This window comes from Lagopus leucura, unplaced genomic scaffold (genome assembly GCF_019238085.1).
Source record: "Lagopus leucura isolate 7727_CA_CO unplaced genomic scaffold, USGS_WTPT01 Super-Scaffold_100021, whole genome shotgun sequence".
NCBI classification, from domain to species: Eukaryota; Metazoa; Chordata; class Aves; order Galliformes; family Phasianidae; genus Lagopus; species Lagopus leucura.
The window spans coordinates 9890709-9908519 of record NW_024962274.1 but is presented as its reverse complement, the minus strand read 5'-3'; the positions used below and the strand labels follow the sequence as shown (position 1 = coordinate 9908519).

General features: G+C 37.0%; 1 protein-coding gene across 2 annotated transcripts in view; it reads right to left on the bottom strand.

Moving 5' to 3' along the window:
• Nucleotides 1-3142: 3142 nt before the first annotated feature.
• The window catches only part of RBP2 (retinol binding protein 2), a 41347-nt gene continuing 26678 nt past the window's right edge, over nt 3143-17811 (bottom strand). Inside the window, exons 1-4 of one of the 2 annotated variants that reach the window (XM_042878298.1) lie at nt 12530-12602; nt 8263-8441; nt 4800-4901; nt 3143-3196 (exon numbers count right to left, since the gene is read on the bottom strand). In XM_042878298.1, the coding sequence (XP_042734232.1) occupies nt 3143-3196; nt 4800-4901; nt 8263-8441; nt 12530-12602 (408 nt within the window). Of the gene's footprint in view, nt 3197-4799; nt 4902-8262; nt 8442-12529; nt 12603-17811 lie in introns of those variants that run through there. The other variant, XM_042878299.1, reaches the window with a different exon arrangement.

Here is a 17811-nt window from a genome sequence, read left to right as displayed (position 1 = left end):
GCGACAGAAAGTACAGCAATAATAGCAGGGTGGCACAATCCTCAGCTGAACCAAATGGGAACAAACCCAAATGCAGCAACTAGGGACACAAAAACAAAGGAAGAAAAAGTGCTTACCTTTGAAAGGACTCAGGCAGGGCTCTCCAATGAGATACCCTCACCTCCACTGCCAACCCTTAAATGAGGTCTGAGAAGGGCTGGATCCTGACTCCATCCCTTCTGGTCATTCAGGTGCACTGCATGCACCTGAGCTCTCCTGGGTTGGCCCTGCCTTCCACCAGGTGCTCAATCACTGCTTCAGGCCGTGACTTTGCATTTCTGCTACATCTGATCACTCAAATGTCAGCAATCTTTAGCTTTAGCATACCTCCAGAAAAATACATATTCTTCAATTGTTATCATTATTTTTCCCTACACATATATAGAAAGAGTATGTTTTGAAAAAACAAGCGATCATACACAAAATGATTTCTTCTAGGCTTCATAACGTGCAATCAGCAGGCTGAAATTAAAACATATGCAACCTCTGCATTTCAGATCAAGCATGAATTAAACCTGAAAATAATGCGTTCTAGGGGACAAAAAAACTTCAGAGTAAATCTGAATGCTTCCATCCTTTCTATTAGTCTCTCCCCACATTAGGGCGAATTATGTGCTCTTGGTCAAAAAGAACATAAACAAATGCAATTAAACGACTGTTTTGGAAGTGAAATTCTATTTGCCTTTGTTAGATTGTAAAAAACCTCGGACTTTTTGCCAGATGGCAGTGGAATGGGCATACTTCACATGCAGCAAGTCAGCAGAGTGAGTAGGATATTTATGGGCAAATTGAAAGCTGTTCTGTGCACATACAACCTATGTGGACCTTCAGAGCTTAACAGAAAGACAGCATCTTACAAAGTAACCATAGAGCATTACCAGTGGGAGCATTTACAACATTATCCTACAGCAATGTTGCCTTCCTTTAATCATTTGACTTTCCAGGAGCAAAACTGGCTCAGTGCAGAAAATTTTAGAAATCCTATCATAAATATTTCCTATGCCTATTTGTGTCATTGTGGTTTGAAAAGTCCAGTGACAGGCAATGGTTCTGACTCTTACTGTACTCATTAGGAATTGCTTTTGTTACAGTACAGGCTTTTTTGCTCTCTGGATCAGAAATCTGGTAAATTCCATTCCCACTAGCTGTATTTGAGTATTCCTCATAGTATCCATGAGGAAAAGAGTCAATGCAAATGGTAATCCTTCAAAACAGCTGAAACAGTAGTGCATGCCAGAAGGCTGAAAAATGTGGGTAAGCATTCTGTGGTTGACCAGTGAGATTTGTGCCTTCAGTGCGAGTATTTAATCTGCTGACAAAGGTAAGGGGTGTTGTGGAGCTTAGAGACTAAGCTAACATCACAAATATCATGCAACTGAGTATACCTTTGGAAGTAATTATAATGCAGTGTAAGAAGTACCTCCTCTGTCTCCAGTTCTGCGTATGTAGTTATAAAGAAGGCTGCAAGGTTTTGCGTATCAGTGTGTGCGGGAAGAAACTGCTGTTTTGGGGCATAAATAACCTTGAACATTTTCCCTCCCCTTATTAAAAAGTCAAGAGTTTTCATTTTCTGAATTTGCAGAAACGTAAGGTCAGGTGCAGTTTTCTCTCTAATCAAAGTCTACTTCATTTACTTCCCATCCATATCCACTAGATATGACTTGTAAACTTATTAAGAAAGAATGCTTATTTCCCTCTTCAATCTCCTCATAATTTCCTCATCATTTGTAAATTAATTACTGTTCTTCAGGATATGTAAAAACTTTTGTTTAATGATTTGTGTGGAGTTGTTAAACTGTGCTGCGCAGGCTTTCTCTTGGCAAGAGCCAAATATGAGTAATGCCACTGATTATGATGTACACATTCTTTATTGTGGTGATTACTTAGTTCTGATAATATTTTGAAAGCTTAATGAACTGTGGTCCTTCTAAGCTTTATAACTGGAAGGGGCTTAGATGTAGGAATTAAGTACGTTTCTATAGGGAAGTTCAGATCAGGGCTGAACAGAAAAAATAAGAAGGAATTTACCAATTCCAAGTGCGGTTTCTGCACTGTGAACTCTCATTAGAGCACTGCTCAGTTAAAGCATACAAGAAGTTTGATATCAGGTCAGTTTCAAAATTTTATCAGGAGGAGCAAAGTCTAATTCATAAAAATGGCCCTGCATAGCTATTTATGCGTCTGTGCAGCTGCCCATCTCAGTATTAGTGATATATTAATCAAATTCACAGAAATGATTCCTAGGTAGAAAAAGCAGACAAGCTTTTGTGTGTGCAAACCATTCTTCAGTGGAACATGCATGCACGCCCCCTTGAATAATTTGTTTCCACCTAGAGAAGCAGCTCTCACCATCCATGGTAAATTTAAACTTGCCTGAAGCAAAAAGCATGAAGTCTTTTGAAAAACCCTAAGTAAAATGGAAGGCAATTGTATGGAAATTACTTTTCAAAGTCTTTTAAAATTCTTTTGAAACTCTAAAAGCGAGGTGCGAGGTGAAGACTGCTGTATGCTAGATAGTCTATGCATGGATACACGCAGTCTGTGTAAACTCCACATGCACAGCATGCATGCACTCTATGTACACTCATCAGTTTTCCTCTGATAGCTGTAAGTATGCCTTAGCTTTAACTTCATGGAGCAACTGCTGAAGGGAGTGGTGTGCTTCTAACAGCTAACTTCTGCTCTGGGATTATTAGCAGAGTGCCAGTTCTGACTGACTGCTTCAAGGAGCTGCAGCATTTCACATTCTCTCATAACGAGAGAATACATACATAACGTTCTGTGGTTGAGATAACTGTGACTGTTAATTTTCAGCTTTGTTGCTAAAGAACGTTTCTTTGGAAAAGACTAAATAGATTGTAAAGATATAGGAAAGCACAATTTGAAAGACAATTATTTTTATTTAACTCCAACAAAAGAAAAAAGAGAAAATGATGCTGTGTGTAACTGATGTTATTTCTACAAAACGTTTCTCTTTATAAACATGCACAGAATTGCATTCACGTAGCTGTTTCAAAGAGTTATTACAAAATCTGCTTTGTTTCTGTTTTTAGACAAAACATATCAGCACAATAGTGTGATGAAGGCGTAAGTGGTTTTCCGGTTACTTTTTCTTCTTAAATATCTGATGGCACACCTGGTCTTCACACGTCAGTTCCTACAGAATTAACACAGTTAGTGGAACAAGTTGCATAGCCAGAAGCTCCCCTGCCCTGAAATTGCTACAACTGTGCTATTACATTACAAAGATACACTTATGAAAAAGAGAACATAAGGAAAGAAGAGCTAATTCTATAAAAACAATCAGCAGGCATGCACCACGTGTTGCAGTGATTAGATTTTGACACATGAATTGAGCTCTAAGATGAATATATATGAAAAATACATTAAAAGTAGTCTTAAATGGAAGGCTTTTTCATGCTCCACTGTTAAAACAACATACAATAATAGTTTATATTTCATGTTATCTCAAAATTCACGAGACTTAACGAAATTCAAAACAAACGAAAAAGGGAAGATGCTTTAAAACCATAAGAATGTTTACTTCAGAAAAGTGCCCAGCCATCTTTTAGGAGTCAGATCGGGATGGTGTTTTTGCTTAGCACCACAGCTGATCTTTTAAAGTCTGGCACACGCGCACATCACAATGTACACCGTTTTATTAGTCTTCCAATCAGCTGGCATTGCTGTGCCAGATAAGGCTTGAAGATGAACTGAAGCTGGGTTTTCGGCCAACAGTTGCCCTAGCCTGCAAAATTGTTCCTGGAAACTCTTCTGAGAGTATGCCTGGTCTGTCTGCTTCCCCAGGTCTTAGGCTCAATCCTGCAGCCAGCATGTAGCATCTTTGTTAGGTCAGCTTTTGACTATGTATTAAAATGGAGATGAAAATGTGTGCTGGACAGCTGGCTTTCAGTGACATATACTGTATTGTCCATTAATTGCCTTGACTGTTCAAGCATACAGACTTCAGGCAGTGTGGCTCACCACACCTACTATCTGTAGGGTAAACTTAGCAAGGAGTAGATATCTAAGTGCATATCATGAGACAGAAATTGCTGAGGTCTTCTCCATAATCTTTCTGCACCCACCTACTGTACCATCCAACATTATCTTACCATTTCTTGATTGTTCTCCCAAGAAACTTCTGGAATAGTGTCAATTATGTGAGCTGTTATTTTGTAATCTTTCCATACTCCTGTGAGTGCTCCTTTCCTGCACAGCCCTTCTGGCCTCTATCAGGCTCACTGAATTCCTTTTCAGGCTCCAGGTTTTTTCTGTTTCTATTGTACTAGCACAAAATAATTGGAAATACTCTTCTTGAGTACCCAGAGAGTGATTTCTGATCTGGATTCCTACATAGTTCCTTCTAAAATTACATAGTGCTTTTTTAGGGACAAAACCCAACATTTTTCTTGCAATCTTTTTCCCTTACTTTTTTTTTTTTTCCTCCTTTTTCCTTCCAGTGATTAAAGGAAAATGAGAAGACATTAGAGGTGCAGCGTAACAAGAAGGGTTAATAGCTGGAGGACAGTGAACTGGAGCAAAAAAACCACTGCAGGTTTATGTCTTAATTGGGAGCAGGTGAAAAGAAACAGCATTCCTGAGATGAAGCAGAGAGAGGGATTTCCTTCGAGTTCAGAGATCAGAGCTGTCTAAATAAAGACCTTTCTAACTAGAATAAGTAAGAAAAGCTTTGAAATGGATGAACTGTACTTTGTTGCAGTCTGTTATGTGCTATGATTCTGTATAGCAGTTCTTACCAGATGCAGTAGGTCTCCTTCAATCCAGTGCTTCCAGCCACGATTTTTCTTTTCACCTTTCTGAACACATACCAGTTTGTCACCATCCCAGGTCACTAGTGTCTGCATCAATTAATTCAGACATGTTAGCAAGAAATTTATGAATATGTGAAAATAAGCTAATTCAAACAATGAGAAAAAAAATAATTACATTTTCTAACCATTGCTCTTCTCATTCTTCCTAGAAAAAACCCAAACCAATCAGTCATTCAAAACCCTGAATGCTTTCAAGATGATGGTTGTGAACCTTTTCCAGAGCTTTGTTGTCAGTTTCCATTGTGTACACTAAGTTAGCATTCGTACGAACCAGTGTACTGCTGAGTCCAAAATAATTGCATGAAAATTGTGGGTTTTTTTTCTAAACACAAGATAACACTTTTAAACTGTGAAGATGAGCAGGCACTGGCACGGGTTGCACAAGGAGTTTCTGGAATATCCATCTGTAGAGACAGCGAAACCCTGATTGAACTCAGTGATGGACTGTGTGCTCAAGCTGACCCTGCTTTAGCAAAAGGTTTGAGTCAGAAATCTCTGGAGGTCCCTTCCATTCTGAATCATTTTTGGTTCTGTGAGATTCAGTCTGTCTAACAAACAGGATACTGGATTCAGTGGATCTCGTCCAGGAGCAGAAGGTTCATATCTGTAGTGAGTTCCATTTACAGGATCAATTTTCAACACATAAGAGGTTGCTCCAAAAGTATTGTCTCTTATTTATTTCCTTGGAAATTACAACAGATAGAGCACAATAACACAATTTGATAGGGCAAATTCTCAGCTACAAAACACTATTTTTCAACATAGTCACCACCATTAAATGTTCACTTTTGGTAGTGATGAGCCATGCTCGTAAAAATCTGCACCTGCAGAAGTGGCCCACTGTTGCTGTTGCCACTGCTGAAGTGCACCAGCTTCTGTCTCACTGTGCTGAATCTACTGTTTGGTCACCAGAAATGTTCAGCAAGTGTCAGTGAGTGTCAATGGGTGCAATTTTTTCCACGCAGAGAAATTTGGTTACATGCCTTTGCTTCAGGCACAGTTCTATGACAGACACTGTTTTGTCAGACTTGCCCTCTGCTGTCACACGGCAGCAAAATTGAATACTGGTGGGAAGGTGTAACCTCTACTGCCATCCCACTGTCATCTGCCTCTGACTCTGTGGACTGATTTAATATAATAGGAGGCATTACTTTCAGTATAATCCTTGTGTATGCTACAGTAAATTCAGAGCAACTTCTTTTGAATTACTCTAGATTTGAAGCATTGTAAATTAGAAAGACGTTTATCCATTTATCATAGCTAAATCCTCATCAGAGACTGGTTACAGTCAGTGGAAGTTGAGTTATTAAAAGTCTCCAAGAGTATCGTTACCCCACTTTGTGTTTTAGTTCAGGGTTGGATGATTTATTTCTCTTACGAGGGAGCTTTCTAGTAATAGCAAGACAAAACTTATTCCATTTCAGTTAAGTTCTTTCATATTTACAGTATTTTTAAGCTACATGGTTTTTAAATTATCCATGCCCACTCTATGTTTAAATATTGTCTAGCAGTTTTATTACCTTCATGTGTTTGAGGCACTTTTTGTTAATAAATGACCAAAAAATTATTTTAGAGTCGCCTGGAGATGAATGGCTTGATGTGCTTCATCCTTCCTCCTCCTCTTGTTAGAAACAAAGAGTGTAATTTGTTCAGAATAGGATATTATACAAAAATGAATAAGCCAGGTAGGGGAATAATCGTACAAATTGTGCTTCCTTCTGTCCAAGTAATTGGTAATAAAGAGGAAATCAGTAAGTCTGCAAGTGAAATGATTCTGCACAGAGAGAAAGAAAATGGCTTTTATGTGGTGAAGATGCAAGGATTTAAGAAGTGATGTAATGGTTGATTCATTAGATCTTAGTGTCTGCAGCAGGTCTAAGAGACATGGGTTCGAGGTTGTAAAGGATAAGCTCTGTCACAAGAAAGTGTCCACCAGTGCTCACTGGAGAAAGCAATAGGGAAACGTTTAGTTATAGGGATGTTCAACATACTGAAAAACGGGCTTTATTATATGATGGTTTGCAGAGTTCTGAATGAGAAATAATTTGGAAGAAGTCATAGGAATTACACTGCATAAAGTTGAGTGAAAAATGAACAGTGTTTTATAATGAATAAACAATGTACTCCATAATATAATCTGTGCCACTCTGGTGAAGGATTACCTGAATTCAGATGCAAACATGGTGCTTTCCCATGGCAATTGCTTTGATCTCAGCTACTCAGTTTGACAACAAAGCCTGAAACTTTGTTTATTGAGAAGATAAAGAGGCAAGGGACAGCATCATTTTGAGAATAGCAGGAGAGATGTGAGCTGAGAGAAAAATAAAACTATGATAATTGTCAGATGAGTTGATAGAGCTAGATTCAGGGAGTGATAACCAAGATAGGCAACTGATGCAAGATTTTCAAGACACTGAATGGGTGAGAAGCTGTCACCCTTTCTACCTTTGAAAATATTGCTTCTGTATTTTAGGGGTGAGAAGAGAATACAACAGAAGTAGTATCAATACAGAAACATGAAGCTGAATTCAGTAAATGAATTTAATCAGTGATTATACTTTTTTTCCTCACTAACTTTCCTGACATGGTCTGGTTTGAAGGCCACACAAGACTTTCTAGCTGAATCTGTTGTAAGAGATAGGAGATGTGCCAATACACAATATGGTCCTTGATCCAAACATCACTTGTCCGCTCACTGAAGGTGTCTGAAGGTATGTCCAGAGTTTCCTCTGGGAACCTCGAGCACGAATCTTTAAGAAATTAAAGCTTGCATTACAAGGCCTTCTTGCCTGTGGCTGTCTGTAGGCCTGCGTTTGCATCTGTATCAATAGTAACATGGGCTCACATTTTCTTCTTATCTCTTCTAAAAGCTCACTTATGTCTAATAGCTGAGTGTAGGCTTCCTTTAAATAGTATTCACATTTTAAACTGTCCACTTGAGGCTGAGCAGCACAAATCCAGTATAAACCTACTGATTCAGAGCTTAAAATGTTTATGCAGAGAAGATCCTAAAATCAGAATGATAGATTTACAATCTATTTAAGGAGATTACACAGGTAAAAATAAACTTATTTTGTTACTTTCTAAATAAATAAAGGCACACCAGAGAAAACCTGAAAAAATCCCCTATTAGGAAAAACATGTAATTAAAGACTACCCTCATTTACGCGAGCATCCATCCTGATTATTTTGTGTAAGTGATTGGAGCAGGAAAGGAAACTATCTCAAGACACAAACTGTTTCTGCTTCGTAAAAATCCTCAAGTATCTGTAAAGTTTTGGTGATTTCCCCCCACCGCCAACCCCCCTTTTTTTTTAACCATATTCATCTGGTTTTTGGAACTGCTACGGCTGATACTGACTGTAAAGAGAAATCAGATAGTGTGTACCTTAACCACCCGGTTATCGAGTCCTTTGGTGTGTTCTTCAAACTCCACTCCCACAGTGTAGTTCAGCTCATAGTTTCTCAAAGTACTGAGTGTTTTTGTTTTAAAATTATCTCCATCTTGAATAATCTCCTTTGTTTGTTTCAAGTGTTTTGCAACTTTACGAGTTGCAAAATCAATGTCTGATAAGAAACAGAAAAGAAATCATTGCACAGAAAATTCCAACTTTTGTTACCAAAAATAAAACAACTTTTGTATTTATGCACTGTAAAAATAATATTGTGTTTAATGGTCAATTAATTCCACAAATGACCTCTTTACCTGCAGTATTTGCAAAGAAAAAGGTCATTCAAAAAACCCGACAGCTTCCATTTTCAGAACTTTCAGCTGAGGATCTTCTACTGATTTTACATATTAAGAGAGTGTCTGTGGGAATACTGTAAGCAGGACTACAACAACCACCAGTTAATATATGCTGGTTTCTTAAATCTTCTGAATCTCCAGATCTTTTGGAGATGAAATAACAAGACTTACATTCTTTTCTTGGCTTCGCTCACACATGAAGCTATGGGATACTAGGAGTGCCCTTAGCATCTCATGCTTGAGAGCCCTTCCCTCTTCTATGTCTGCTGTATAAATTATGTAGCTCTTGGGCGCGTGAGGCTATTGATATGAATTCTGCAGTGTCACAAATTTTGGCCACTCCTGAAAGATTGTTCTCAGGACAACATGCCTTTTCAGAAAATAAGCATGTTAGTAGAAAATAAGCATGTAGTCACACTCATTTTGGATATTAGCATGATATTTTTACAGGGAACCTATAATCTGTGGGAGCATACAAGAAATTAATTTTAAAAATTGCAAAAATGTTTCTAATGAATAAAAAAGAAAGAGACAAATGATTGGCTTGTCCATTGTGGTTAAACAGCAAAGAGACAAATAAATGGCAGTTAGGTGTTAGAGGAATAGCAGTTGAAAGTCAAAAGTCAAATAGTATCAAACTACAGCATTTGACAGTTCATTTTTAATATTCTGTAAACAGTTAATGCAGTCCTGATCTTGACATCCTTATTTTGTTCATGATGTGGACTAACTTCTTAATATAAGCAACAGAATACACTGAAAGTAACTGAAAGAACAGTATATATTATGAGCATGACAGTTTGTCCCAGACGATCCACCTCTTGCCAGCTGCATTACCATCTGCAATAAATATTTCTGACCAGCTGGCAATGAATCTTAATATAGTGCTATATGCAAATGAAATAATCTCACATGTTTCTGAATGTTACTGAAAAATGGTTTTGGCTTGCTATCCATCCCATAGTAGATCTGCATGTGAGTTAATCATTGTCAGCTCAGCAATGCAACTAATGGAGTCCTTTCTCTTTGGGTAGATTCCCTATACTACTTGTGATGTACTAATTGAGTTGAGTGAGAGGTTTGGCTTAAGAAACAATGTGACTTTTCTAACATGGGGAATAATGTTTAGTATTTATAACCAGACTTCTCGGGTATATTTTATCTGCTATGGCGGATTAAAAGTGTCTCTGGGTCTGATTTATAACCAGGTAACATAAAATTTAGTTCTCTCTGTGGGAAAAAAAATGTCTAGACTTCTAAGGAAATGCTATTTCTGACTAATATATTAGTCTTGTAGCTCCTGGAGAAAAACTGGGAGATTTTATTAAAGCATGGTTTTCATAACTGCATGTTGAACAATGCAAGCAATAAAGATGATATATTGTTCTATTATAGTAGATTAAAACACTTTGTAATGTGTTTATGATAAAAGCAAAATTTCTGGCTTAAAGGGCAAACCTATTCTTTAATTAAAGTACAGAAATACCTATGTATTAATTATAAGGATGGATGAGGTTTTTTTAAAAAAACCCTTGGTGTGCTTTGAACCTTAGCACTTTTATACTCAAGTATCAACCACGTGCAAAATTGGGAGAAACAGAGCAGAAGAACGACTTCTCCATCCTTCCATGTCATTTCCTTTCCCTGACCACAAGTTAATGCAGGACACATTCTGAGAATCACCTACAGCCATATGCATCTTTGTACTGTTTTTTTTTCCTTTTTTTATCCTATCCCACTAATTTAGTGGCAGTTTGTCACTAGTAAATGTATAATACATGTGTGTATGTATACACACCAAAAATTATGACGTATGCATGAGGAGCAAGGTTCAGACAATCAGTGCAAATTCCTTCTCCATCCCACCAATTGCCGATGTTCTTGCTGTGAAAGTATTTTGAAAATTTTGTCAGAAAGTTCATTCTCTCTCCATTGGAATTTGTCTAGAGCAGGCAACAAATCAAGGGACTTTCCAGGAAAGATAAATCTGTTTTGCATTCTTCATTCTAACCCATTCTTTCTCCTTTGTCTTAGGCTATTGAGAGTGTCAAGTGCTTTTAATCTTGTTACCACATTGTGTGAAGTCAGCTTTCCAGGACCGGATATCTGGTAGTTATCCTAAGGTCAATCACTGGTGTAGGCATTGAGAATTGTTGGATGTGAGGTTTTTTTTAAAGATATCACTAACTGATTTCCTAATGTGTTACACTACTTTCCTAACAAACGTATTATCTTGATATTATCTTGACTTGTGGAAGGTAGCTGTACAGATTTTGAACCACTGCTTCTTTGGATAATCAAGACCTTTAGTAGTAGCTATTTTTGTGTCTGAGCAAGCAAATTCTCTAAATATCCAGTAAATGAACTCAACAGCTTTTTGGAAAAAGTAGAAGGAAGCTGTAAGTCTGGTCTTAACTTCTGATGAAAAGCACTTGAACTGAAAAAACTCTTATTTATCAGCATAACTCTTTGTGGTGTCAGCTACAGTAAAAATGAGAGTAAGAGGAAGATCAAATTCTGAACAGAAGATACAAATCAGTGACCATTAGATAGAAAACAGTGAGACAACATCTGAGAATGGGAAGAACAAAGGCACAATTGGAACAGTGAGGGCTATTAACTGTGAACATAAAAATAAACTATGTTTAATTTTGTCATGTACTAATTCAGCCAGTCAGTGTTCTACAGTCTAGGTTAGATGAGTCAGCTCCAGTGATTCTTCTTCTAAGTAATATTGACATCATGAGTGATAAAGAAGCAATGATCTTTTGTGGCATTCATCTGTGGTGTATTAAAGCCAGGAGAAGATTTCTGATTCTAAAAATTACACTTCTTGTGCATGTGTAAATTCAACTTCCATATTTTTTGCAGCTTTTTGAAATGCAGCCATGTTACTGCAATGGTAGAAGGAAGGTAACTGATCTTTCAGTGCCAATCCAGTATCTACTGAAGAAATTCATCAGAACTGTATTATTTTATCTATAATTTCTTCTTTTTAGGAAATTAAAGATCTACATCTCTGCTGACCTTAGTAGAGGAAGAATTTTCTGCACACTACTTGCATAATCATAATGACCTGGAGCAAAATCAAGGTTTTATCTTGATGAGAATGAAAATATCTGAAAGACGACTTATACTGGAAATAATAGGTGAAGCAAAAGAAGACATTTCTCTCAAAAATCTTTCTCACTGTCATGGCAAAAACTGAATATGTGTGGGAAAAATAGCATAGACTACAAGCAACATAGACTTTATAAAGAGTGACAAGAATATTACTTGCTGTCAGTTAATAGTGCTTTGGTATTCCAGCATCTACAAAGTGTGCTTAGTATCCTGTACAGTGGATGCACAAACTGTAGCCATCAGATCTCTAACAATAAAGGAGCTAAAGAACAGTACCTGAAAGTTGTGTAAGGAGCAGGACAGTTCTTTGCACATGTACAATTTATTGTTGCCATCAGTGGTGGTGGCCAAGTGAAATTTAACTTTTGTAATCATCTTCAGCTGATCCCTTGACCTCAGTCTCCTTGCTGCATAAGCATGATTCCCATAAAAACTCCTGGAAGAATCTGCCCATTCCAGCTCTTTTGCTATGCAACTGCCACATGCACTTCCCACTAGTTCAAAATGCTAATTAAATACTAAACACAACTGCTGCTTTAATGATATGGGATCTATCTGTTTGCTTATTTTAATTTCAATACAGAGCAATATACTTGGCTACAATCTTCTCTTTCTTATATGCCAAGGTCAGGGTAGTTGCATGTACGTTACAATTGCTTGATTTCTAATGTGATTGACATAAATCCTTAGGCCAGAAGGCACAATACAAAAATAAAAGTTTTCTTATTAATTTTTAGAAAGATTTTACTTATAAAGAAAATGTGGTTAATATTTTTCATTTTACCTAATGCAACCATGTAGCCTTCAAAGTTCTCATTGGATTCCATTTCCCAAGTCCCATTGTAATCAGCAGGCATGGTGGCAAGAGCTTAAAACCAACTTCAGATTGAAAAGTGAGGCTGGAAACAGAACGTGTTAGGAGAATGCTTTATAAACCTTTTCATATCTTATTTTTTTAAGGCTTATGGGTTTCTAGATAATACAGTTTAAGGGTCAGAGTGATAACCCTAGAAAACTTCGCTTTTATTAACAAAGTTCAGTTTGTCTGCTTTGCTGGCAGACAAGGATCACTTTCTGAAATACAGGATATGGTTTTACAGTGACCTTTGTAAAGAACTACTAGCTATTATGGGGTGCCTTTGAAATATATTAAACATAGTGGCAAATTGTACAACACAGCTAAAGTTCCCAAAGGTGAGTTCTATTTTTCAGTTCCTTTCTAGGTGTCATATTTCCATGTGAAGAATAGGCCTTACAGATCTGACAGACCCAGAACTCCCATTTAAAACTGATGGAACTTTTGAATGTGTAACACGTGCAAGAAAGAACAAAAAAGGGGATATTTCTGTGGAAAATATATCTGCTTTCCTTTGATTTTTGAAATATTTTTATACCAAGAGCTTCACTTACACCAACTTCAATTTAGCACAATTCTTGAGGACCTAGTTTATAAATATATCCATATATAAAAATATATCCATATGTATAAATAAATCCAAGTAAATCATAATTGGTGCTGGTCATTTACTAAAAATCTTTATTTTGAAACACAGCGCTTTGTGTTAGGAAGGTATTTTTCATCCAGCAGCACTGTGTTATTGTGGGGAAAAGCACAGATGACAGTTGTGCAAATATTCAGAATGTGTCTGCCTAGAAAATATGAATGTGCAGTAGAACTTTACCAGAGAGTCATGGGATCATTCAGGTTGGAAAAGACCTCTAGGGTCCCCTGGTCCAACCGTCCCCCAATCAATATCGCCCACTAAACCATGTCCCTAAGTACTACATCTGCACGCTCCTTACACAGCTCCAGGGACAGTGATTCTACCATTTCCCTGGGCAGCCTATTCCAGTGCCTAATGCTAATGTGCATTCCTAGATGATACTCTATGGTATGCAGAAAGTAATTTCAAATTCTGAGTTCTTAAAACATTGTTCCACCAGGATATTATGTAATATTTATGCAATAGGCTTGTCTTTACCTATCTCCATCTACTTTCTTTCTTAGTCCACACATTGCATCAACCTGTTTAAATACATTTTCATTATTTATGCATTTTACCTGTATAATAAAATGTCTCTTAAAAACAAGGAATAGGTAGGCTATTGTTCCTTACTCAATCACTCAAAATCAACTGTATGAGCAACATCAGTTGCTTTGTGCACGTGCATGATCATCTCTAAGTGCATTACAACACTATTTCTCCAGCTGGAAGTTATTCACTCCTTCAGTACACTAACGAGTGTTCAATTTATAAGGAGACACTCTGTGTTTTACCTTTTATCACCAGTTGCCTACTGGTGGATGTATAAGGAATTAATCAGACAGAATGTGTACATTTGCCTTACAAAAGTAGAGTATATAGAAGCTCATGGTGATAGATTTTATGTACTTATTGATTTTAGCTCTGAAGTAGTTTGCTTCCTCAAGTCATTTTGTTAAGATGCAGAAGTGAGTGGAACTGTGTCATGTGATCATCAGCAGTTACCATCTTTTAAAACTACTAGAGAATCTAGTAGGAGAACTACTAGGTCTGCAGCTGTAGATGTGCAAAGCTAGGCACATTTAGAGGAAACAAATTATGAGATGAGAACATCCTGTACATATAAGGTCCTAATTAATTAACAGCATAAACACATAATTGTGTAAGTTTTCACAGTAGTGCTTTGTTTATGTCCATCCCTTATTATTTATTTAAGTGTACATATTTTTTCCTGTGTGTGCATTTTGTAAACTCTCTGCTTGGATCTCTTTCAGCACACGGTTATTCAACAGCCTTGAAATAGCTTTTTTGAGCTTTTTTCACATAAAGAAGCAGCCAGCCTATGGGCAGCCAATTTAACCAATCAAGGAAACATTGAAGTAGGAAATTAATAAAACATAATGTATTAAATTGATGGAGCTCTGTGATGCTTCATGAGCATCGTGCTAAGATCCACTAAGAGAATGTTTAGTCTAGGAATCAATACCTTGATAGGCAGTAAAACCCTTATTACATTTAAATGCCTGCTAAAATCATATAAGACTAATAGATAGTTTTTTTAATTCCCATGTGGATAATTTAAGCCTGTAGATCACTCATCCACTGTATCCATAGTGTTCTTTTGGGATTTTGCCTTGCCAGTTATACTGACCTGTCTCTTGTCACATATTAGCTTTAAAATATTGACATACTGTTCACGTAAAACTAGAAACAATTCTTTTTGCTTTCTATTTATTGCTAAACTTTGATGAAAACTCTACATACTGAAAGAAAAGATATACATAGAGAAAAACTCACAAAATGGCAAAACATTCCATTCCTGTGCCATCAGTATATGCCTGGGGAAGTGAAAAAGTGTCTTCTCCTAATCTTCATGATAATCATGTTCTCATACCTCTTCCTTGCAAGATCAAGATTAAAATCTATTGGCACACAGTGTACAGCATGTAATGAGACCTGAGAATGGGAGGAATTAAGTGTCTTTTTTCAAGTTTTCTAATATCTCTGTTAAAAGCAAAAGCTCTGGGCTCATAGCTTGTGCCAGGTTTCAAACCAGGAGTGAGTTTTAGAGCCAAGTAATAAGATCTCAGAAATGAAGCAATGTCAAGAAAAGTCGAAATACTGTGTTGTAAAAGCTTGAGTAACTTTTCCAGTTTGTGAATGAAGAAATGAAGATGGCTTTTCTCGCCTCTGTCCTACAGCTTAATATTGGTAAGTGGCAGTTTGAAACAAAACTGCTCATAAAATGAGCCTGAGCTGGCAAGATTGAAAAGGCCCAAATCTTGTGTCTATGGAATGAGTGAGCAGTCATGAAAGCCATGGCTAACACTGGCCTCCAGATTCCTCTCATGATACTTGAGGCCTGCCTGGAAGAGAAATCCTATGTATTTGAACAAAGTTCAGCCTTCTTGTTATCTTGTCCTTGGGCAGTAAACCTCTGTTAGGAGAACTATATCAGGAACAGAGGCTACTAGTCAAACAATTTTTCTCTGTAAACTTCTGGGCATGGCATTTCATAATGTCACTGGTGATCATGATACTAAGTTTGGTAGTAAGAAGAAATCACCCAGTGAATGCTGTCTGCTTGAAAACACACTTCAGTAAGAAATTCATTATGAAAAAATATGTCACTGAGAAAAAATAGCCAACTTTAAAGCTTACCTTGATTTTCAAAATAAATGAGAAATACGAAATGAGAAATGTGAAATAAGCCACTAGATACAGCGAGTTATAAGGCACAATCATTTGTTTTATCCATTAAAGCATGCTTCTTCCTGAGCTAAGTTTAATGTAGATTGAAAGCATGAACCCAGCCTAAGTGCTTTGTCACTGACAAAGCCTAAATCTTCTCTTGAAAGATTTTTTCAAGATCTGAATTCCTTGCATGAGCCATGCATTCATATATCTAACTGTAATCTATTACTTAATTGTATTTATTCTCTGGTGAAGTTTTGTAATTGCAACTGCCACTTCTTATCTTTGTCAGATAAAGGTTGCATTACTCAGACATTGAACTGGAATACTGGTTTATGGCTTTTGAATTAGAAGAATCTACAGATACCAGTGTGTTTTGTTTTCTTTGATGCTTCTATGACAAGCATAATTCAGCTAAGAAACTGTGTATCCCCTTTAGCTTGTTCATTTTAATTCAGGGTCTCCTCTATTAGCATAACATTTTGCCCAGCAGAAATATTTCAATTACCTCATCTGGAGAACCCTTTAGAGAGATACTTTCAAATACCTTAAACATCAACTTTTGACATACCTCATAACTGGTATAATCTCATGCTGGGAAGATTTGTAGTATATAATCCCATTTTGCTTAAAGTTCTAGAGTCCACATAAAGAGATAAAGCCATGTCAGATGTTGCAATTAGTATACAGTTTTGCATTCACAGTAGCCATTTAAAACAAGATTAAAGCCATTCTTTTATGATCACCTGGACATAAGACAGTTAAGTTATGCCAAGGTGTATTAATGAAAACATATAATATAAAACATTTTGCCACTTTGCTTCCTTTTACTTTTTTTTTTTTTTCCTACCAGCATATAGTATTTACAGAACTGTTATCCTAGTCCTAAAAAAATTACTAGAAAGCGGAATGTGCCTGCTTCCTGAATGCTTTCTGAGAGATCTTTGCCATAAATCAGTTTTATGGCTTCAGTAAAAAAAAAAATCTATCTGTGCCAGTAACCCAGAAGGAAAACTCTCTTCCAGGGAACTGAACGTTATTACCCTGTGTTGTCACATATCTCTTAGAATTTTGGCGTAAGTCTTTATTTCCTGTTGGTTAAGGGATTTTCTGTGTTGTAAATCTCATACATTTTGTTCAGAGTGCTGTGTGGTGACTCTTTTCTACTTGCCTCTCTGGCTCCACAACAACACTCCTGCTGAGGCAAAGATTCTGGCTTCGTTCTAGCATATCCTGTTTGAGAAATGAAGCCAGCATGTAATTCCCTGATGAATGAATTCCCTCATGAGTTCTGGAATTAATTTTAACATAATCCAGCTTAGTAATAGAGGTGTTTACGTGGCTGTCTGTCCCTGCGATGATTTTCTGGCTTTAGGTTGCAGATGTTTGAGAGAAAAAGCATTTAAGATGGAAATTTACAGTCATAATTAAAAAAAAACAAAACCCAAAACATGTAATTTACGAAATAAAAGTATTGTCTGATGTAGTTAAATGAATCAGTGTACTCTGTGCTAATAAGATGTAAGTGCAACATACTTGAGACTGCAGGATGGATCTCTAAGCATATATATAGTCACCTTAAGGCAACTGGTGGTATGCCACAGAATATGCCTTGGGATGCATTGCCAAAACTAAGATTCCTCCCAGACAGCTGCAGGACAGGGCTTTAGTGGTAGACATGCCACGTGGTTCAGGAATTGGATGCATATGCTTGCATGCACGTAGAAGCAGGGGAAGGTTCTTTTATGTCTGCATAGTTCAGTTACATTGCCGCCTGTTGTCTACACTGAAACAGGGAATTGATAAATAAGGAATTTTCATATTTTCAGCAAAAAGTACCAAGTGAGTTGAGTTTAATGTTGAAGATGATACAAATGAAAATAAGATT